This window comes from Aedes albopictus, chromosome 3 (assembly GCF_035046485.1).
Source record: "Aedes albopictus strain Foshan chromosome 3, AalbF5, whole genome shotgun sequence".
Taxonomy (NCBI): domain Eukaryota; kingdom Metazoa; phylum Arthropoda; class Insecta; order Diptera; family Culicidae; genus Aedes; species Aedes albopictus.
In genome coordinates, this window is record NC_085138.1 from 221,857,373 (window position 1) to 221,881,011 (window position 23,639).

Genomic DNA, 23,639 nt, shown 5'->3' on the forward strand with positions numbered 1-23,639 from the left:
TAAAAATCACTGTTGCACATTTTTCCGCAGATTCCAGTTCGTCGTTGCCAGTCACTTATTGCGTTCAAAGCACTTTGGAGTTTTTCTTCATTCACTTTATGAGTTCTTCCACCACAAATGATTACAACATCATCAGCGTATATTAGACACTTAATATCTTCTGGTAGTGTTTCTACTATGGTGTTAATGGCAACCAGAAATAGCGTTGCGCTAAGCACCGATCCCTGACATAGTCCGTTCTCCATTTTTTTCTCACTAGAAAGTGATCCATTTGCCAGCACACGGAATGACCGACACGCTAGAGATTTGTGGATGAATCTCAAAAGTCTTCCACTTATTTTCCATTCATTCAGCTTTTCCAGAATAAGCCTCCGCCATGTTGTGTCATACGCTTTTGAAATGTCCAAGAACACAGCCTGGGCGTAGTTGCCCTTTTGGAAGTGATCTCTGATTGTGCCTTCCAATTCGACCAAATGATCAGTGGTAGACTTTGCCTTTCTGAACCCAAACTGGTATTTATGGAGCAACTTTTTAGTTTCCAAAATATGCACTAATCGATTGTTCACCATTTTTCCAAAAATTTTGGCGACACAACTATTTAAGTAAATTGGTCTATAGTTCAGTGGGTTTGTTCTATCACCTTTGCCCTTATATATTGGAATCACAATTGACTTAGTCCATTCCTTAGGATACACCGACGTTTCCCATAACTTGTTATAGGTCTCCAACAGTTTGTATTTACAATCGAGTGGTAAATTGTTCAACATTGCGTAGTGCACATTGTCTTCACCAGGTGCTGAATCTTTCAAACTTTCAAGCGATTCCTCCAGCTCATGGAAAGAAAAATTTACATCGTATTCTTCTTCGGGTGCATCGAGTACAGAGAAAGGTCTGCTTTCAGTTTGTCTCTTAACTTCGCGGAAATCTTCACTGTACGATGAGTCACTAGAAACACTGCAGAATGCATCAGCAATCAATTCAGCTATTCCCGAACAACTTGTTTCTTCTCGGCCTTCATATCTTATTCCCCCTATACTCGACCACTTGGATCCCCCCTGAAGTAAGCCATACTTTTTCCACATGTCTTTAACTGAAGTATGCACGTTGAATGAAGACACGAACGATTTCCAAGACTCTTCTTTTGCACTTTTGATCACTTCTCGCGCTTTCGTTCGAGCTAGTCTGAAATTCTTGACGAGTTCTTCTTTATTCACTATATTTGTTGCTGCTTTTAATTTCCTCAACACAGTTCGTCGCTTCTTTATTGCATTGCGCACTTCCTCGTTCCACCATGGCACAACTTTCCGCATTGGTGATCCCGTTGTTCTTGGAATTGCTTCTTCAGCTGCTGTTACCATTGCCGTAGTTAGTTTCTTCATTTGTTCCTCCGGATCTGTCTCGCTTTGAAAATTAACGATTCGTTGATATTGCTCCCAATTTGCTTCTTGTATTTTCCATTTTGGTCTAGACGACTTCACTTGTGTTTCTTCAGGATAGCGGATAAGTGTTGGCATGTGGTCACTTCCATAGCTGTCCCCCAAGACTTCCCATTCCAAACATCCAGCAAGCTGAGTTGAGCAAACAGCTACATCGATGCTTGATCCCTTACCTGTTGCTTGACTGTAGTATGTTGGTTCACCAGTATTGAGCACCACCAAGTCGTTTTTGTCGAATAGTTCTTCAAACATTTTACCCCTACGGTTGCTAGAGCTGGAACCCCATAACGGATGATGAGCGTTTATGTCTCTCACGAGTAGTGCAGGGGTATCCGCACTAAGGATCAGGTTTTCGATTTCCGATTTTTCCGGGTTTTCACCGGGAGGCAAATATACGTTTATGATGGAAAATTTAAGAGGGGGACCTACCTTCACTATGGTGGCTTCAAGCGTCGTCTCGGTTTCAATTTCAATGCTTTCTATGCCGTTTTTCACAGCAATCAATATGCCGCCAGATGCCCTTTGGCAATTTGGCCGCGGTCGATTATAGATTGTGTACCCTGTAAGGCGTGGTTGGGTACGGTGAGAGCACATTGTTTCTTGCAGGCAAATTACTAATGGTTGTCGATCCTTTATCAACAGATCCAAATCTTGCCTTCCCGTCTGTAATCCTTGGATATTCCATGACATTACTGCAGTTTGTAACGTGTGTTGCCTGTTTTCGATCCTCTCTGCTTCATTGTTGAAATTTCTTCGTTGTACTTCTTCCGTTGCGGCGTAGTTGGCAGAACGTCGAGGCAACTGACAGAGCACAGGTGGGAGTGTGACGTCCTCGCTCTCGTTCCTCAGACCGTTCTCTTCCCTCCTGGGAAGTGGGGAGGTTACTTTCTCTTCACCAGGCCCCAACCAACTTACCGTTTCGCCTCGTCTTTCTTCTCGCGTGTCGTTCTCAATGCCATTTTCGTTGCTTCGGTCCATATCGTTGTTCCCATCCTTAGAAAATCTTCTTTCACTGGTCATTTCGATGTTTCGGTGGTCTGCCTCTCTTCTTACGGCTTGAGCTAGACTTCTCTTTGATGATTTGATCATTACCGCTTCTACTACTTCTGCTTCGATCGGTTTCCTCTCCTTCCTTATCCTTTCCGGTAATCCCAGTTTTTGCCGAAATTCGTTTCGATTTCCTCCGTACAGTTCTCGTGGCTGGTGTGTGTTCTTCACTGTCGTTTTCGTTGTTCACAGATTGAACTTCGTCATCTGACATTTCTTCTTCGCTGATGGTAAATTCGTTTGGCTGTACAGTTTCCGTTTGAAGGCCGATTGGACAATTCTTCAGGTCGTTGATTATTTTTCTCAACTGAGCTACTTCCTCACGCAATTTGACTAATTCTTCCTCCTTTTCCTTTTCTGATTGCTTTGTCAGCATTTCTTTGAGAGCGGAAACCTCATCCTTAAGTTTACGAATTTCGGTGTCCTTTTCGTTCTCTTTTCTTATTTGCTCGATCCTATCCTGTGCGCTGCTGGTAACGGAGTTTGACCGATTTTCACTCTGTCTTTGATGTTCCTTCCTAGCTTCAGCAAACGAAATATCATTATCCACTTTTATTTTGATGATTTCATCCTCCTTGATGTACTCGGGACATTTCTTGCTGGCAGGAGAGTGGCTTTCTTTGCAGTTTTTACACAGGGGCTCCTGGTCGCATGTTGTATCCTTTTCGAGCGCATGGTTACCAGAGCACACTTTGCATACTGGGGGTTTCTGGCATCTCGTTTTAGTATGTCCGTAAGTGTAGCAATTAAAACATAACATCGGTGATGGATAAAACAGTCGGGTTGGCACTCGCAAAAGACCAATTTTGATGCGCTCTGGTACCACCGTCCCATTGATGGTTAGCACTAATGTTGCTGTATCCACTTTTTGTCCGTTTTCGTATCGGGAAATTCGTCGAACCTTGCAAACACCTTGTGGTGCCAGCTCTTCGAGAAGTTTCTCTTCTGTCATTTTCTTCGATGTTCTGGAAGTGATTACGCATTCTCTGATGTTCAACCTTGGATGTAAAATCACCACAACTTTTGTTCCATCAATCAGCTCTTTCATTTTCAGCATCTTTTTTGCTTGGTCCGCACTCCTAGTGATGATGACATACTTCGTGTCTTTTTCTTCCGTGTAGACTTCTTCAAAGTTTCCTCCACAAACTTGGCCGATCGACTTGCTCAGGATGAATGGGTTGTCTGGTAGACATTCTCCTTCTACAGCTTTTAGCGATAAGATGATACGTTGACCGTACATTCCGAGTGGGTCCATCCATTCAGGTATCGTTCGATCATTTTTATTCGCTCCATGTTTCGAATGACCACCCCAGGGTGGGTCCAGCGAAGAAGGTGCTGTGGCCATGGTGGCCAACAGCAACAATCCACTACCTTTCTCCCTCCGACAGCTTGACTACCTGGGCCTTTGGATTATTTAATTTCACTCCCTATTGCGTTCTTGCCTTGACAAGTAACGACTACCCTTTTACCTATTTCTGCTGTACCACCCAAGGGTTGAAGGTCCAGGTGAACAGATTTTCGATTGCACCGTTGCACGATATTTTCCGATGTAGACGCTTGGTAGTTTTTAAAACGATACAATCTCCACCGCTGTAAACAGGAGATACTCCACACGCGACAGAGTATCTCGTTTTCGATGGAGCTAACGATTGCGCCTAGCAAGTGGCAATCCACTCGGCAAAGCTGCTCCGTGCAATGTTGCACGCAAGCTTGCGTATGCTAGCCGGCTTGTATATGTTACCTTCAGCAGACTGGGTATTTGTTTCTTGTATAATGTCAATATTAAAATAGTAAAACACTGGCAAAGTACGTGGTGTCAGTACTGTACTCCACAATTATCAGAAATACTGAGCTTCCGTGTGCCAGACGAACTTTAAAGCATTATTTTCTAGCACTTAGAACGGTTGTAAAACACCTTCAAAAAAATCACTCCAAATGCAAACAAACTGTTTGGTTATCGGGACCAAAGTGAAAAATTCAAAAATTTGGAAATTCGCGGACCCACTTCCCCCAAGGGGGGACCAAAGGGAAAAATTCGAAGAAAAATTGAAAATTTGCGGACCTTCTTCCCCCAAGGGGGGACCAGAGGAAAAAATTCAAAAAATCGGAAATTTGCGGACCTTCTTCCCCCAATGGGGGACCAAAGGGAAATTTAAAAAAAAATTGAAAATTTGCCAACCCTCTTCTCCCAAGGGGGGACCAAAGTGAAAAATTCAAAAATTTGGAAATTTGCGGACCCACTTCCCCCAAGGGGGGGGGGGCCAAAGGGAAAAATTCGAAGAAAAATTGAAAATTTGCGGACCTTCTTCCCCCAAGGGGGGACCAAAGGAAAAAATTCAAAAAATCGGAAATTTGCGAACCCTCTTCTCCCAAGGGGGGACCAAAGGGAAAAAATGAAAATTTGTGGACCCACTTCCCCCAAGGGGGAACCAAAGGGAGAAATTCAAAAAAATGATAAATTGCAGACCCACTTCCTCCAAGGGGGCCAAAGGCAAAAATTCAAAAAATTAAAATTTGCGGACCCATTTTCCCCAAAGGGGAAAAAAATTGCGGACCCATTTTCCCCAAAGGGGAAAAAAAATTGCGGACCCACTTCCTCCAAGGGGAAAAATTCAAAAAGTTCACAATTTTCGGATCCATTTTCCCCAAGAGGGGACCAAAGGGAAAAATTTAAAAAAAAATGTAAATTTTTGGATCCATTTTTTCCAAGGGGGCCACAGGGACCCATTTCCCCCAAAGAAAACAATTAAAAAAAAATGCGGACCAACTTCCCCCAAGAGGGAACCAAAGGAAAAAATCAAAAATTTGAAAAATTTGCAAACTATCTTTCTCCGAGGAAGGACCAGGGAAAACTTCAAAAATTTGAAAATTTGCGAACCCCCTTCCCCCAAGGGGGGCTAATGGGAAAAATTCAAAAAATTGAAAATTTGCGGACCCTCTTCCACCAAGGGGGGACTAAAGGGAAAAATTTGAAAATTTGCAGACCCTCTTCTCCCAAGGGGGGACCAAAGAGAAAAATTCAAAAAATTGAAAATTAGCGGACCCTCTTCCACCAAGGGGGGACCAAAGAGAAAAATTCAAAAATATGAAAATTTGCGGACCCCCTTCCCCCAAGGTGCTGTCTATTAATTATGTAGGGGGAAGGGGGGTTTGAGAAATCGAAAACAAACAAAAATGTTTAGGGTTCTCATACAAAAAATATTACAAGGGGGGTGGGGCTGTCGAAAAATCGTAATTTTTTTCTTACGTAATTAATGGACAGCCCCCAAAGGGGGTCCAAAGGGAAAACTTCAAAAATTTAAAAATTTGTGGGCCCCCTTCCCTACAAGGGGGGACCAAAGAGAAAAATTCAAAAAATCGGAAATTTGCGGACCTTCTTCCCCCAATGGGGGACCAAAGGGAAATTTAAAAAAAAAATTTGAAAATTTGCGAACCCTCTTCTCCCAAGGGGGGACCAAAGTGAAAAATTCAAAAATTTGGAAATTTGCGGACCCACTTCCCCCAAGGGGGGACCAAAGGGAAAAATTCGAAGAAAAATTGAAAATTTGCGGACCTTCTTCCCCCAAGGGGGGTCCAAAGGAAAAAATTCAAAAAATCGGAAATTTGCGGACCTTCTTCCCCCAATGGGGGACCAAAGGGAAAATTAAAAAAAAAATTGAAAATTTGCGAACCCTCTTCTCCCAAGGGGGGACCAAAGTGAAAAATTCAAAAATTTGGAAATTTGCGGACCCACTTCCCCCAAGGGGGGACCAAAGGGAAAAATTCGAAGAAAAATTGAAAATTTGCGGACCTTCTTCCCCCAGGGGGGGACCAAAGGAAAAAATTCAAAAAATCGGAAATTTGCGGACCTTCTTCCCCCAATGGGGGACCAAAGGGAAATTTAAAAAAAAAATTGAAAATTTGCGAACCCTCTTCTCCCAAGGGGGGACCAAAGTGAAAAATTCAAAAATTTGGAAATTTGCGGACCCACTTCCCCCAAGGGGGGACCAAAGGGAAAAATTCGAAGAAAAATTGAAAATTTTCGAACCCTCTTCTCCCAAGGGGGGACCAAAGTGAAAAATTCAAAAATTTGGAAATTTGCGGACCCACTTCCCCCAAATGGGGGCCAAAGGGAAAAATTCGAAGAAAAATTGAAAATTTGCGGACCTTCTTCCCCCAAGGGGAAGGAAAAAATTCAAAAAATCGGAAATTTGCGAACCCTCTTCTCCCAAGGGGGGACCAAAGGGAAAAATTGAAAATTTGTGGACCCACTTCCCCCAAGGGGGAACCAAAGGGAGAAATTCAAAAAAAATGATAAATTGCAGACCCACTTCCTCCAAGGGGGCCAAAGGCAAAAATTCAAAAAATTTAAATTTGCGGACCCATTTTCCCCAAAGGGGAAAAAAATTGCGGACCCACTTTCTCCAAGGGGAAAAATTCAAAAAGTTCACAATTTTCGGATCCATTTTCCCCAAGAGGGGACCAAAGGGAAAAATTTAAAAAAAAATGTAAATTTTTGGATCCATTTTTCCCAAGGGGGCCACAGGGACCCATTTCCCCCAAAGAAAACAATTAAAAAAAATTTGCTGACCAACTTCCCCCAAGAGGGAACCAAAGGAAAAAATCAAAAATTTGAAAAATTTGCAAACTTTCTTTCTCCGAGGAAGGACCAGGGAAAACTTCAAAAATTTGAAAATTTGCGAACCCCCTTCCCCCAAGGGGGGCTAATGGGAAAAATTCAAAAAATTGAAAATTTGCGGACCCTCTTCCACCAAGGGGGGACTAAAGGGAAAAATTTGAAAATTTGCAGACCCTCTTCTCCCAAGGGGGGACCAAAGAGAAAAATTCAAAAAATTGAAAATTAGCGGACCCTCTTCCCCCAAGGGGGGACCAAAGAGAAAAATTCAAAAATATGAAAATTTGCGGACCCCCTTCCCCCAAGGTGCTGTCTATTAATTATGTAAGGGTTTATAGGGGGAAGGGGGGTTTGAGAAATCGAAAACAAACAAAAATGTTTAGGGTTCTCATACAAAAAATATTACAAGGGGGTGGGGCTGTCGAAAAATCGTAATTTTTTTCTTACGTAATTAATGGACAGCCCCCAAAGGGGGTCCAAAGGGAAAACTTCAAAAATTTAAAAATTTGTGGGCCTCCTTCCCTACAAGGGGGGACCAAAGGGAAAAATTCAAAAAATCGGAAATTTGCGGACCTTCTTCCCCCAATGGGGGACCAAAGGGAAATTTAAAAAAAAATCGAAAATTTGCGAACCCTCTTCTCCCAAGGGGGGACCAAAGTGAAAAATTCAAAAATTTGGAAATTTGCGGACCCACTTCCCCCAAGGGAAAGGGAAAAATTCGAAAAAAAATTGAAAATTTGCGGACCTTCTTCCCCCAAGGGGGGACCAAAGGAAAAAATTCAAAAAATCGGAAATTTGCGGACCTTCTTCCCCCAATGGGGGACCAAAGGGAAATTTAAAAAAAAAATTGAAAATTTGCGAACCCTCTTCTCCCAAGGGGGGACCAAAGTGAAAAATTCAAAAATTTGGAAATTTGCGGACCCACTTCCCCCAAGGGGGGACCAAAGGGAAAAATTCGAAGAAAAATTGAAAATTTTCGAACCCTCTTCTCCCAAGGGGGGACCAAAGTGAAAAATTCAAAAATTTGGAAATTTGCGGACCCACTTCCCCCAAATGGGGGCCAAAGGGAAAAATTCGAAGAAAAATTGAAAATTTGCGGACCTTCTTCCCCCAAGGGGAAGGAAAAAATTCAAAAAATCGGAAATTTGCGAACCCTCTTCTCCCAAGGGGGGACCAAAGGGAAAAATTGAAAATTTGTGGACCCACTTCCCCCAAGGGGGAACCAAAGGGAGAAATTCAAAAAAAATGATAAATTGCAGACCCACTTCCTCCAAGGGGGCCAAAGGCAAAAATTCAAAAAATTTAAATTTGCGGACCCATTTTCCCCAAAGGGGAAAAAAATTGCGGACCCACTTTCTCCAAGGGGAAAAATTCAAAAAGTTCACAATTTTCGGATCCATTTTCCCCAAGAGGGGACCAAAGGGAAAAATTTAAAAAAAAATGTAAATTTTTGGATCCATTTTTCCCAAGGGGGCCACAGGGACCCATTTCCCCCAAAGAAAACAATTAAAAAAAATTTGCTGACCAACTTCCCCCAAGAGGGAACCAAAGGAAAAAATCAAAAATTTGAAAAATTTGCAAACTTTCTTTCTCCGAGGAAGGACCAGGGAAAACTTCAAAAATTTGAAAATTTGCGAACCCCCTTCCCCCAAGGGGGGCTAATGGGAAAAATTCAAAAAATTGAAAATTTGCGGACCCTCTTCCACCAAGGGGGGACTAAAGGGAAAAATTTGAAAATTTGCAGACCCTCTTCTCCCAAGGGGGGACCAAAGAGAAAAATTCAAAAAATTGAAAATTAGCGGACCCTCTTCCCCCAAGGGGGGACCAAAGAGAAAAATTCAAAAATATGAAAATTTGCGGACCCCCTTCCCCCAAGGTGCTGTCTATTAATTATGTAAGGGTTTATAGGGGGAAGGGGGGTTTGAGAAATCGAAAACAAACAAAAATGTTTAGGGTTCTCATACAAAAAATATTACAAGGGGGTGGGGCTGTCGAAAAATCGTAATTTTTTTCTTACGTAATTAATGGACAGCCCCCAAAGGGGGTCCAAAGGGAAAACTTCAAAAATTTAAAAATTTGTGGGCCTCCTTCCCTACAAGGGGGGACCAAAGGGAAAAATTCAAAAAATCGGAAATTTGCGGACCTTCTTCCCCCAATGGGGGACCAAAGGGAAATTTAAAAAAAAATCGAAAATTTGCGAACCCTCTTCTCCCAAGGGGGGACCAAAGTGAAAAATTCAAAAATTTGGAAATTTGCGGACCCACTTCCCCCAAGGGAAAGGGAAAAATTCGAAAAAAAATTGAAAATTTGCGGACCTTCTTCCCCCAAGGGGGGACCAAAGGAAAAAATTCAAAAAATCGGAAATTTGCGGACCTTCTTCCCCCAATGGGGGACCAAAGGGAAATTTAAAAAAAAAATTGAAAATTTGCGAACCCTCTTCTCCCAAGGGGGGACCAAAGTGAAAAATTCAAAAATTTGGAAATTTGCGGACCCACTTCCCCCAAGGGGGGACCAAAGGGAAAAATTCGAAGAAAAATTGAAAATTTGCGGACCTTCTTCCCCCAAGGGGGGACCAAAGGAAAAAATTCAAAAAATCGGAAATTTGCGAACCCTCTTCTCCCAAGAGGGGACCAAAGTGAAAAATTCAAAAATTTGGAAATTTGCGGACCCACTTCCCCCAAGGTGGGACTAAAGGGAAAAATTCGAAGAAAAATTGAAAATTTGCGGACCTTCTTCCCCCAAGGGGGGACTAAAGGAAAAAATTCAAAAAATCGGAAATTTGCGGACATTCTTCCCCCAATGGGGGACCAAAGGGAAATTTAAAAAAAAAAATTGAAAATTTGCGAACCCTCTTCTCCCAAGGGGGGACCAAAGTGAAAAATTCAAAAATTTGGAAATTTGCGGACCTTCTTCCCCCAAGGGGGGACCAAAGGAAAAAATTCAAAAAATCGGAAATTTGCGAACCTTCTTTCCCCAATGGGAGACCAAAGGTCTTCAGTTTCAATGATAGGATGATTTTCATGCCTGCGGTAGGACTTTGACAGCTGCGGTAGAACTCGGTGGCTACCGCAGGGTGGAAATTTTTCCAAAAATCCGCAATATCACGCCAGAAAATGAATAAACATGGTTCTTATAACGGAATGCTGTTAACAACGTAAACCTCGAATGATGTAGTTTTGATTTCAAAACTTGTTATTGTAGTGTTCTTGATTATCAAATATTTTTAAACTCTCAATAATACAATAATAACTAAACCAGTCCTAGTGCAAAAAATATTATTGAAATGTCATTTTGTGGAATTATACCAATAGCTTGATCATAACAAAATAAGATTGTCCAACAAAACATGTTATGGAAGAGTAATGACTTGATAAGTTGCTAATCACAGAACAAGATATAAAAACAGGTTATGTTATTTCATAGTTATGAATTTGCTATTCTCCTCTGCTCGGGTAGGCTTTTACAAAAAAAACTCATATACCAAGGTAGATGACAATGAAACTGTCCCTGCACCTTCAGGACTATAATAATCTTTTTCAGCGATGTTCAAGAAATATTACAGTCACTGTTTACAATTAATCATTTTTATATTTCTTTGAAATATAAGAACTTTTACATTCATTCCCATAAATTCCTTAACACCCCATTTTCATTTTTTCCAAAAATTCGCACGTTTTGTTTAATATTTTCAATTTCTCCAAAAAATCGTTAAATTTTGTAATCTATATGCGTAGCAGGCAGCAAGACAATAATCGGACTGCTTTTCCTGAAAGTTTTAAGAAGTAGAACCCATGGATTAATGGGGACGAAAAATTTTTCCGTCCCTTAACACCCCATTTTACGGTATTTGTTTCTGCTCGGGATCCTCGGTCGCGCCAGATCACGCTCCACCTGGTCCGCCCATCGTGCCCTCTGCACTCCACGCCTTCTTGTGCCAACCGGATCAGTAGCACCAGCTTTGCTGGGTTGTTATCCGGCATTCTTGCAACATGCCCTGCCCACCGTATCTTTCTGGCTTAGGCCGCCTCCTGGATGCTGGGTTCGCCGTAAAGTTCAGCGATCAACGTGGTTCATCCTTCTCCGCCACATACCGTTCTTCTGCACACCGTCGAAAATTGTCCTTAGCACGCGTCGTCCGAAAACTTCAAGTGCTTGCAGGTCGTCCTTGAGCATGGTCCATGTCTCGTGTCCGTAGGGGACCACCGGTCTTATTAGCGTTCTGTACATGTACATTTGGTGCGTGGGTCTAAAAGACCGTAGCTTCTCCTGGAGCCTGTAGTAGGCCCGACTTCTGCTGATGATGCGCCTTCAAATTTCACGACTCACATTGTTGCCGGCCGTCAGTAAGGATCCGTGGTAGATGAAGTCTTCCGCCACCTCAAAGGTATCCCCGTCTATCGTAACATTACGATCCAGACGAATCCGGTCGTGTTCGGTTCCGCCCACCAGTATGTACTTTGTTTTGAAGTGAAGTGAAAATCCCCGACTGTTGAGCCCGGCTCGTCGCATCAAACCTTTCAGAGCGATGTTGAAGAGTAGACATAAGAGTCCGTCATCTTGTCGCAGTCTCCGGTGAGATTCAAATAAACTGGATAGTTCACCCGAAACCTTTATGCAGTTTTGCACACTGTCCATCGATGCTTTAATCAATCTAGTCAGCTTCCCAGGAAAGCCGTTTTCGTCCATGATTCTCCATAACTCTGTGCTGTTGATACTGTCGTATGCCGTTTTGAAGTCTACGAAAAGGTGATGCATTGGAACCTTCACGAGATTTCTGGAGGATTAGCAGTACGGTGAAGATCTGGTCCGACCGTCGATGAAGCCAACTTGATAACTTCCCATGAACTCATTCGTTCTAGGTGACCCCTAGATTGCCCCTTCCTTCCACTTCTCCGGTAGCTGTTCGATTTCCCAGATCCTGACTATCAGCCGATGCAGACAAGTGGCCAACTTTTCTGGGCCCATCTTGATAAGTTCAGCTGCGAGTCAAGTCAATTTTATACCTAATAGCTTAATTTTTGGAACACGGTGAGATACGTACAGTATTTAACCCTATACAAAAATTTAAATGAATTGGTGGTCAATTTTAAGACTTAATTATAGCGGCAAGAGCTTAAAATAGGTGCACCTGCCCAAATGATGCAAAACTCTACTGCTTTCTAGAAGACCCCTGTCGCTTAGCATGGACTTTCTTTTAGACGAATTAAAGAAATTGCAGCATTGTGTTTAATTAGCTGTTCTGCAATTATCCCTCATCTAGCAATAATGCCAATGTCAGCTACAAAGTAGTAAAGCAGGCTGAATTTCTTGAAAATTACAATAAATAACTTGTTGGTTTTCCGTTGCATTTGATCTACACGGCTGACTCGTATCAACCCCCTAATTTACCATGGTGCAGTTGAGGTAAGAGTCTTTCACTGATACTCGGACAATGATAAGGGGATTAGACTTTGTTATGAGCCACTCTTTGGAGAGAAATGAAGGGTTAATCTGCCCCATTCACAAGAAAGACGACCATTTGAAATATGAGAACTTCAGAGCGATCACTATTTTGAATGTTGTCTACAAAGTGCTATCCCAGATCATCTTCTGTCTTCTGCCACCTAAAACGAATGAGTTCGTGGGAGCCGGCTTCATCGACGGCCGTTCGTCAACGGACCAGATCTTCACCGGACGGCAAATTCTCCAGAAATGCCGTGAATACCAGGTCCCAACCTGTTTTGTCCAGTTCATTCGAATCTCGCCGAAGACTGTGACAAGATGATGGACTCTCATGCCTACTTTCCAACATCACTCTGGAAGATGTAATGCGACGAGCCAGGCTCAACAGCCGGGGTACGATCTTCACAAAATCCGATCAATTGTGTGTGCCTTGCGGACGACATGAACATTATCGCTAGAACATTTGGAACGGTGACAGAACTGTACACTGGCCTGAAACGCGAAGCAGCAAAGATCGGAATGTTGATGAATACGACCAAAACAAAGTTCATGCAGGCAGACGGGGTCTCCAGTTAGCCTAGTGGTTAAGGCTATGGATTGCCAATCCGGAGACGGCGGGTTCGATTTCCGTTCCGGTGTGGAAAACTTTCTCATCTCCCTGGGCACAGTCTATAATTGTACTTGCCACACAATGTACAAATTCATGCAATGACAGTCAAAGAAAGCCCTTCAATTAATAACTGTGTAAGTGCTCCAAGAACACTAAGTTGAAGAGAGGCAGGCCAAGTTCCAATGCGAACATCGAGCCATAAAGATGAAGAAGAGCTGACAGGCAGAACCGAACACGACCGGGTCCGTCTGTGACGATAGACGACGATACTTTCGAGGTGGTGGAGGTATTTGTCTACCTCAGGTCCTTACTGACGGCTGACAACAATGTGAGTCGTAAAATACGAAGGCGCATCATCAGTGGAAGTCGTGTCTACTATGGGCTCCAGAAGAAGTTGCGGTCGAAAAAGATTTACCCCCGCACCAAGTGCATCATGTACAAGACGCTGATAAGACCGGTGGTCTTCTACGGACATGAGACATGGGCCATGCACGAGGAGATTGAGGAGAACCTGGAAGCAAGGCGGAGTTTTCGAGCGACGCGTGCTAAAGACGATCTTCGGCGGTGCAATTTACGGCGAACCCAGCATCCAGAAGGTGGCCAAAGCCGGAAGGATACAGTGGGCAGGGCATGTTGCAAGAATGGTGAACAGCAACCCTGCAAAGTTGGTGTTAGCGACTGATCCGGTTGGTACAAGAAGGCGTGGAGCGCAGAGGGCACGATGGGCGGACCAGGTGGAGCGTGACTTGACGAGCATTGGGCGTGAACTGTGTATTATGCTTAATATTGTTGATTGAGTTTACTAAACAAATACTAAACAAATGGATGAGCCACCCAAGCAATACACATGTTATATAAGAGTTACGACAGCGCAAGTTTTGATTGTATAGATGTGAATTTGACGTAATTCTGACATAATGCTAGAATAACGTCGAATTAACTTCTATACAACCAAAACTTGCGCTGCCATAACTGTTATATAACATGTGTGTTGCTTCGGCACTCTCGAACTGAAATTCGGGCTTGCAGATGCAAGCCTCCCACCCGCCAACTAAATATCAAAGTTCACACGGAGGCTAGTTACCCGATTATCTGTTAGGTTGCTCGCTGCCTGGCCAGAACCACGAGTGGGTATGGAGAAGAGCTGTTGAGAAGAAGCTGAGGCAGCATCCATTTATAACGTAACGCTAAAATCGACATTTATCGCAATCTCACCCCCCCTCCCCCCCTCCTTCCGTAACTGATTTTGTATGAACACCTGAAAATGTTAGCATGGATGCTCGATGGGGTCTATAATACGCGTACTCAACTTTAACAGTGCCTGATATTCAAAAATATGTTGTAAATTAGTTGCAGTGAATGGAATCGTTATTCGTTTTGTTTACTGAAGAACAGTAAAGAAACGGTCAAATCCGCTTATACAAAGTAAACATTCAATTTTGATAAACCACCAAGCTTACTCTGCTGTTCTGGTTTGTTTTGAACACTATCGAACCTTGCTTAATGATCAAAACGACATTACATTATTACATATCAGTAACAAATTTTGAAAACGACGTATAAACAATGGTGAAGCATTGATTATACGTCGTTTTCAAAATTTGTTACTGATATAACCAATAAGTACTCCATAAGCTTGAGAAAAGATCAAAACTAAAATGAGTGTTGTTCTGTTTTTCTTTCAGTCGAACGATATTTACCAGCTACCAATTAGATGAGTTAGAAAAAGCCTTCAAAGAAGCCCACTACCCCGACGTTTATGCCCGAGAAATGCTTTCGCTGAAAACGGATCTTCCAGAGGATAGGATACAGGTGAGTCACCGAACTTTTTATCGCCTCTTTAAATTATATCCCAGCAAGTCACAGTGCTACGCTTGCTATGTCAGGCCGGCCGATACAGTTTTCTGGGTCAAGGATAAGTGCTGCTGTGTTGCTTCCTCGCAAGGGTTGATTTGCATAACAAACCCTGACAAAGGATCACGTTGGAAAACGTTGCTCTATTCTATTAGACAATAGGTTTCCCGCGAGTCTGCGAAACTGCGTGCTGAAGAACCCTTCTGCCTGTAGTTGAAATTAAGACTCGTCATGCCCATTTCTTCGCTGTCACTGAAAAATTCGAAATATTCTAATGCGCTTTGTTCCCGAAATTGTACCACACTGGATGGGAGTTTGTTGTTTCACCACCAGGCACAAAACAGTCCTCATCGGGATTGGAATTCCAACCTTTAAAGCGCGTAAATCATCCCAACTCTGGCCGAACAGCACCACCGGTGCCGTCGGGTGTTGACGTGGATGTGTAATTTAATCTCCGCTCGCTATTTCAGGAAGCAAGACGAAAACGAGCCAACTTCACACTTGAGGATAAAGCCAAGGTGTTTGTGTTGGCAAAATATTTCCAATATGGCTGCGCGCGATATCCCTTTTGTCTTAATTAACAATCACAATCCTTTTGTGTTGTCCGTTTCTCACTTTTATTTCTTCGTCGCTCGCGCTCTCAGCCTATTCTGTGAACTTGAGGTTTACCGTAATCGCAGTGTGCCGTGTGCTTCTCGCCTACTTTGGGATTCACTTTATGCTGCTGGTTCAAATGAAAATCTCGCTGCCTTGCATGCCACTGTAAACGAGCGAACACTGAATTGAATTCTCGGATTTTGACGGCTACGCAGTCTTGTTAAATTATGTAATCCACAGTATGTACCAACATTTACACCATCCGACAGTTAAAATTAGACAAAATCACAGCAAACAAAAAACGAAACACGTATCGTAAGTAGGGAACAATTACTAACAGTCACATTCAATAAGAAAAATATAATTATTTTAGTTTCCCCTGAAGAAGACACCATCCAAAGTGTCGAAACGTCGGGTTAGATAACAACTCGTTTTGATTTAACAAGACTGCGTAGCCGTCAAAATCCGAGTTGCACAGAATACAGTCGATTCTCCCCCATCTACTGAATTGAATTAAATTCCTTTTGTTGAAGACTTTTCTCCACCCTGCTTGGCACTTATTGAGTTATTTAATTAAAAGAGACAAAAAATCACATCTAGTTAGTCTTTTTTACAGCTTTTAAATGGGACATCATCCGGAAATATTGCAGCAAGCGCTCGTTGTCATGTCACGAAAAAAGGGCGAAAAAATTCGGTTCCTGAGCATCCGTTTGTGGACAGCTCTCCAAGTTTTCACAGCTTTTTTCTGCTAATAAAGTACAGATACAATTAAAATGTAACACACTCCATATTTCGTGCAATAAATTGAAGCCATTTTGGTATTCATAAATTTACTCTAGTTCGCTACTAAAGCAAACGGGGAAAAAATGTGCTAACAAGGGCACCGTCGGACTAAAAAAAATCTCGTCTGATGAAAGGCAACACTGCAAAATTACCAATTAGTCCGCATGCGCCACCCCACGCTGTCCTTGCTACGCCACCCACCTACAACCACCCGTCGACAACGAACCGCTGCTGTTGCGTCGTTGCCCGCTGCTGAGGTGTAGAGAGCTAGACTTTCCCCTTCGCAGCACTGGGTGCTCCATGGCCTGCTGCTACCATAGAAACCATCCCCACAGCTTCCATGGTAATCTGGGGGAGAAAATTTATCTCACTAATACAATCTCCGTCGGCTCCGAGTTACATCCACAGTCAAGCACGACAAATTGAGTTTGTTCGGAGATCTAAGTAATCGTTGACTGTGTGTCGCCCCAAGTGCCCCCTCCCGCCCCTGTGTCGACTGGGTGGTAAATACTGCTGTGCCCCGGAAGCACGGGACTCCACACCGCGGTACCTCTTCATTTCGCTTTTATTCCTCGTAATATATTGATAGCTAATACCGAGAAGCACAGACTCGCAATACACTGCTACTTTACTTCGAGCTTGTACGACCCGACTGGTAGCTAACAGTTCTCCTGCTGCTGATGCTACTTTGCGCTTCCTTTTGCTATCATAGCAAACCATGTGGAGTACTACCGGAGCTACTATTATCTATGTACAACTACAAAGTAGGCTATGTACTCGGCTAAGAGCCGAGCGAAGGTGGTCCCAAATTAGCTATTTGGATTTGTTAGCTGATGCCGCCGCTGCCACTGTGAAGCACACAAATTTTCGGAAGAAAATATGCTGATGTGAAGATCTATGTTTGTTTTTTTAATTATTGTGATGTGACGGTAACAGTATATTTTAAAAATAATTTAAAAATAACAAGTTGTGAACCATATATCTTGTACACGTCAGCATGTTAGTATTATTTCAAACAGTGAAAATGTTATACCACATCAACTAGTATAGGTATTCTCGCTGTTGGCTGTATCCGTCTGACGGAAATGCCGCCGGTATTTTCAAATCATGTTCTTGCTACCGCTGCTATTCGAGAAACGGAATTGTATAACAGTTTGACATCAGCAGAATCATCTATTTAGATTAAATGTAAATGTCAATTTCAAATATTTTATTGTAATTGTAGTTTTTAATGAAAGTTTTACATGCAGTCTTGGGAATATTTGTAATTAGTTGTTTTCATTAAAAAAAAGAAAAAAGAACAGCTGAACATTAAACTAGTTTAGCGAAAATGAATTGATGCGTATGGAAAAGTTAAACGCTTTTAAGAGTTGCTATACTGAGCTTCAGTGAAACCGATCAATGAAATAATCCACAGTGGTCCAGAACCCAGATTCGCGAAGAAAAATGCATTCAGCACCTTGAAATTATGTTTTGGACGAAAATGGTCTTCTACAAAGTTGTTCATAACAATTAGGCCGCCCTTCCTCTCTAATGTACATGAGAATTAGAGTGATCCATCTTTTCAAGAAAAATGGAAACCACACTTTTAAATTTGCAAGAACAACTATTTATAGTTTTTACAGTTGTAGATCTAACAATCTTAAGCAAGTTTGCTGAAAACAGTTTTTATGTATTTTGACCGATTAAGAGCAATTTTTCTAAATTAGCTTAGGGTGGATCATGACAACCCAGTTTTCTGGCTTCTGGTTCTGGCTGTTTTATCAAAGTCGTCCAAAAAAACTTATAAAGCATTTGCAAACGCGACGTTTCGTGCGCAGAGATTGTCGTTATCGCTTTCCGTTTAAAAATTACAGGTGTTATTTATGCCGGACGTAAAACAATTTTTAATTTTCCAAATCCTTCGATTTTTTTAAGGGGAATTCCAAATCTAAACAATTCGGTAGACAATTTTTAGCAACACATCCTTTTAAAACAAATCGAAAGCAAAAATTCTCGAACTTTTGGAATAAAAATCCAGGAAGAATTGCTAAAAGCTTTGAACTTGAATCAAATATAAGTATATTTCTTGAGTCTTTTCCAAAAGTTATTCGGATACTGCGAATTTCTTCAGGAATGTCGACCAAAACGAATTGATATAATTATTATTAAAGAGCTTTGGCACCTACCCCGGGCAATCGGAATACCAAAAAGGATTATGTTCTGTGGATCTCATAAGCCGGTTTGCTTATATCCTAATGAGTCTGCTTCGGATGTACTGTCAGTTGTGATGATTCAGGAACCGCCTAACTATACTACAGGTTTCACGAATCAACGCTTTCAGGATGCTGTTCAGGTCCTTCTTCAATTCCAGCTCGTCAAAGGACCTTAGGAGAGATTTGGGGACAACTCCGGTTGCCGAGATGACAACGGACGTCCTCCAAGTGCCACATCTGCTTCAACTCCTCCGCTAGGTCGTGGAACTTGGTTTCCTTAACGTTGATTGGACATTATAGTCTAACGGTACAGCGATGTCGATGAGGGTTACCCGCTTCATCTTTTTGTCCACAATGTCGGACGGGTTGGCACAAAGAAGGACGTCCGTAATAATCTCGCGAACCCAGCACAGTTTTATGCAACTATTTTCCATAACCGGGTCCGGCTGATACTTGTAGTAGGGTACAAATCTGTCGACCAAGTTGCGCTTTAAAGCAAGCTGTTGGTGCATAATCTTGGCCACTTCGTTGTGACGATCGAGGTAGGCTGATCCATCTAACACTGAACAGCCTGCAACGTCATGCTCGATCGTTTCCTACAGCGCATCGCACTTCCTACAGCGGTCCTCCACGTCTTCGTGCAATATGTACCGCCGATAGTTATTCGTCGCAATTACCCGGCCCTGGATGGCTACCATGAAACCTTCTGTTTCCGAGATGGGGTGCGGGGGGGGGGCAGCCACGTGTTCTACGCCACCTCATCGATGTGCTCAAGCTCCAGTTGACGGAGGTGCGTCCCATGCAACTCCTTTTGCTTCCACGCTACGATCATCTAATCAACGGTCTTGATGTCGCAGTTCAGCTGGTTATTTTCCTGTTCCAGATGCAGGGCGCTGTAACCGTTGTCAGCTTCACATACAGTGCGGTACATTTCATGACGGTTCTGGCTTCTACGAAATATGCCCTCAACTGCTGGACCTGGGGGAGACATAGTGCCTGGATATTGGTGTCGCCTCTTCCTCCTACTGCGCGTGGCAGGATGACTCTCGACTTTGGATGGCACATGCGGTGCTTGGCGAACGCCTCTCGTACAGCTCGTTCTAACGCCTCGAGGTCAGCCTTTATCACCACCAAGCTGAAGGTCTACAAGGGCACATTAAAATTGTTGATCGTCTTCACCTTGACAGAAGGCTGCTCAGAATACACTTGACACGATACAACAACTTGTCCTGCAGTTCCGTCTTGTTCGTTGTGTGGCGAAAGCCTATCAGTTGCAGGAAGCCCAGGTATTTGCACGCTTCGCCTTCAACCATATTCCGAATCTCCTCCTGTTCGTTGACGCGGAACCAGCTGGCGTCCGGATGCCGTTGCTGAACACCGTCACAAGTTGATGCACCTTCTGTACTGATTCCGCAAACAGCTTCAGGTCGTCCATAAACAAAGTGTGTACTCCTTCGCCCACTTTTCAGTTAGTAGCCATAGCATTGGTTGAGTGCTCTGCTGAGGGGATTCATCGCAAGGCAGACCATAGCGGACGAAAGGTATCGCCTTGAAATTTCCCCTCCTGATGCTGAGAGTTCTGGACCGCCACACAGCTGTTCCGTCGGTAATTTGTAGGGACGTCCTGGGTGGTCATAAGTTAAAATACACATAAATAAAAACAAAAAAAAAGGGACGTCCTCCACATCCCCATAGCTTGTTGCATCAGCCTGATCACGAAGAAGGTACGAGTGCGGTACTGAGTTGTACTCTTTCTTGTAGTCGATGTACGCCATGCTCAGGTTCCTCTGCTTTTCGGTGGCTTGACCCAAAATGACTGCATATATGGTGACCTGATCTTTGCAGACTTGCGTATTCTTGCGACACCCTTTTAGTTCCTCGGTCATCACGTTGTTGCCATCGCAGAGGGCTTGTATCCTCCTCGCTATTACCGACGACAGCACTTTGTACAGACTTGAAAGGCACGTGATTGACTGTACATTGCTGGATCACCTGTGTTTTGGTCCTTCGGCAGAAGATAAGTGATACCCCTGGTAATGATCTCTGGTAGCTGCGTGGGGTGTTCTAACACTATGTTGGAGCATTCCACCATCCTCTCGTGGATCATTGTGAGTATTTTATACCAAAAATTGTGCACGAAATTGGATCCTGCTGCAACCCAATTTCTGGTATACCGGTCAGCCTCACGTATGTCCTGGGCGATTACTACGACCGCGGCCATATCTCCAACTCCAGTACACTGTCGCTCTTCTTCTGCCAACCACATCCCATTGTCGCTGTGCTGGACAGGGTTCTCCCATAGATTGGCCTAGAACTGTGTAACGTCGCCAATCTCCGGTAGGCCTTGTCCATAATCAGGTTTGTCGTTGTAGAACTCCCTTCCGTCAATGTTGAACATCCGGGTTTGTTCTTTCCGCTTTGAACATTCTCCATAACGCCACAATCGTTTCGCAAGAGCACTCAACCGCTGTGCAACCGCTGTGTCGAGGATCTCCGTAATGTTGACTTCTGTGAGATCTCGGAGTTCTGAGGGCTTCACAATTTCAGCAACATAACGAATTAGCCTCGATGATCGATTTCCTTGCTTGTACTGTGTTAATCGACCAATCTTGTTCCGCAATGTAGCGATCCGGTACTCCAAACGTCGCATCCACGCGGGTTTTGTGTGCTGGGGTGTGTGCGACCTTTACCGTCTCTTTGCGGGCGCGTCCGTAATCCCAGCGTCTTGACAACAACCACCTTCACTGAATTTACAGTAAACTGCAGATACTCGAGGTTCTGTATGGCCTCCAAGTAATGTGTGGCAAAATATCATGGTTTAGGATGCTTACTGCACTTGTTAACCGATAGGAATCCCGCAGCTTTGGTATTCGGTGCCGGGATATGGGGTCTGTCCCACGGAACTGCGTGACTGCTGTGGCCATGTGGAGCGCTAGTTCATCTCGTAATTGCTGTCGTTGTATATTCGCTGTTGGTTGTGTAGCAGTGGGTGTAGTCGAACCACGACTCTCACTTCCATTGGATGCATCCAGCCCAACAGAACTCCTTCTCAACGTATCGCTCGATCTTGTACTCTCCTCTGCAAATTCCCTCTGCGCTTCCAGCTTTCCGTTGGTGGAACTTTTAATACTCAGCCGCTGGATGCCAGAATAGACGCTATTTGAGCCGCACGTCTTTATTGAACAGAGGCTCGAGACGTACCTCCTCAATCTAGTTGAAGCCAGAAGGACAACCGTGCCTAGGCTGCACTACACGCTAAGCTCACAGCTCATAACTAGCGTACATCGATTGACCGGAAACAAGAGGTAAGCATTTGTGAGGACCCGAGCTTAGTTAGACCACTCTTGTTGACTCACCATATTGCACACGTTTGCATTTAAATCATTTTATTTCGCAAAATCTAACCGCCGAAAACAATTCCGAACTGCACTTTTCAAGCGTAATCTATATGACTATTGATTTTCATCACTAGTCAAATATAAAATACCTGTAATTGAATATTTCCGTTTAATTTACACTGCATCCAGCAATGCCTCTGCTAACAGTTCCTCCTTGCAATTCAATGCAATTAACACCACACTAAAATAATGAACTAAATATCCGTGGAAATCGAATGAAATGCCTATCTGTGACTGTCTGACTACCAGAACTGCAAAAACCAGAAACCGACAGCAAAGATCATCGCAACCGGATTCTCTGTTCTTGCACTGCGCACACCTTCCACCTGGGTACAGAGTAGTAATGCAATAATTTCCGGTATCTGCTCTCTATGTTACCGGGGGTTCCGACACCGGCGTGATCAACGGCGAGCCGGTGTAAAGTTGGTTACTTTACCACTTTCCTGTTTTGAAATTAGATCGGTTAGTTAGACAACCCGAATGTTGGCGAAATGCAACTTTTGCGCATAGTAGCTGTACATACAGTACGAAACTATCGTTTTTCAGATGGAGGCAGCCAGACAGCCAGCCAGCCAGCCAGCATCCATCCGGGCTTATTTGTGGATTTATCGTTGCATCCCAACAGGAAAAGTTGATTCCGCCAGCAACAACCGGAAATGGCGGAGCGATATCGTACTCTTGGCCGGGCTCAGATGCACGAATGAGAGCGATACAGTTCGGCGTGGTGAGGTTGAATATGGAAACCCCAATGCAGAATTGAAACACCATCCATTAGTGTGCTACTGGGGAATGCAGTCACTGTTTGGTAGGTGCCCTGCCAGTGGTTTTCAATTTCGAAGGTTAGTGCAGTGGAATTTACTCTTATGGCACTCATACAAACTTCAGAGGCAATAATCTGACGAACCAAGCCGCACTAGTTAATCCTGGCTTCACTTGCAAAAAGAGGCAGATTTTCCAAATCGAACGCATTTATTTGCGAATTTTTAGGATTGGTGCTCTCGGCAACGTGAGAAAGGGACTGAGTCGGCCATTATGGCAGCCATATTAGTATTATCTGATGTTGCTCCTTAATACAACCCGCTTAAATATATAGAAGTTGTGAACCCCTGCGCTAGACAAAACAGGCATGCAACAAAATTCGCTCGTTTTGGCATGGCCGACGTCAGCCAGTCAGGATGCCTAGGCAAAGGCGAGATTATTTCATTATAAACATTATCAAATTATGACTGTGATAATAAATTGTGCTAGTCTTTCGTCCTTTTGGGGATGGTTTGTCGATGTGCGCTTCGTTGGGCCGCCTTCCGAGCTCCGAGCTCAGAGCTGGTCGGTTTGAAGCAAATGCGAGAGTTGAAAAGCTGCTGCTACCAGCTCGACAAGAAGTTCGGTCAAACATAAATGGGTGCTGACGGGTGACGAACTTTCCCGGCCGGGGATCTTCCCGGGGCCAAGAAAAACGAACGTCAGTCAGCCGGGACGGGACGGGGTAGCTGGGCTCATCCGTTGGGTATTTGTTTTGGCGTACACACGAGAGTGAGAGAAATTGAATTAAATTACGATTATTGCTTTTTATCGCTTCACATAAATTTAATAAATTAAATCAAAATCTTTATCACAACATAATAAACAATGCAGTTAATGGTGTAGAAAACGATTCTATTATGG

General features: G+C 43.4%; 1 protein-coding gene across 4 annotated transcripts in view; it reads left to right on the top strand.

Moving 5' to 3' along the window:
* Positions 1-23,639, top strand: part of LOC109428744 (diencephalon/mesencephalon homeobox protein 1-A) — a 277,071-nt gene that overhangs the window by 164,295 nt on the left and 89,137 nt on the right. For all 4 annotated transcript variants that reach the window (XM_029878173.2, XM_029878175.2, XM_029878174.2 and 1 more), the window contains exon 4: positions 14,836-14,962. In XM_029878173.2, coding sequence (XP_029734033.2) covers positions 14,836-14,962 — 127 coding nt within the window. The remainder of the gene's footprint in view (positions 1-14,835; positions 14,963-23,639) is intronic.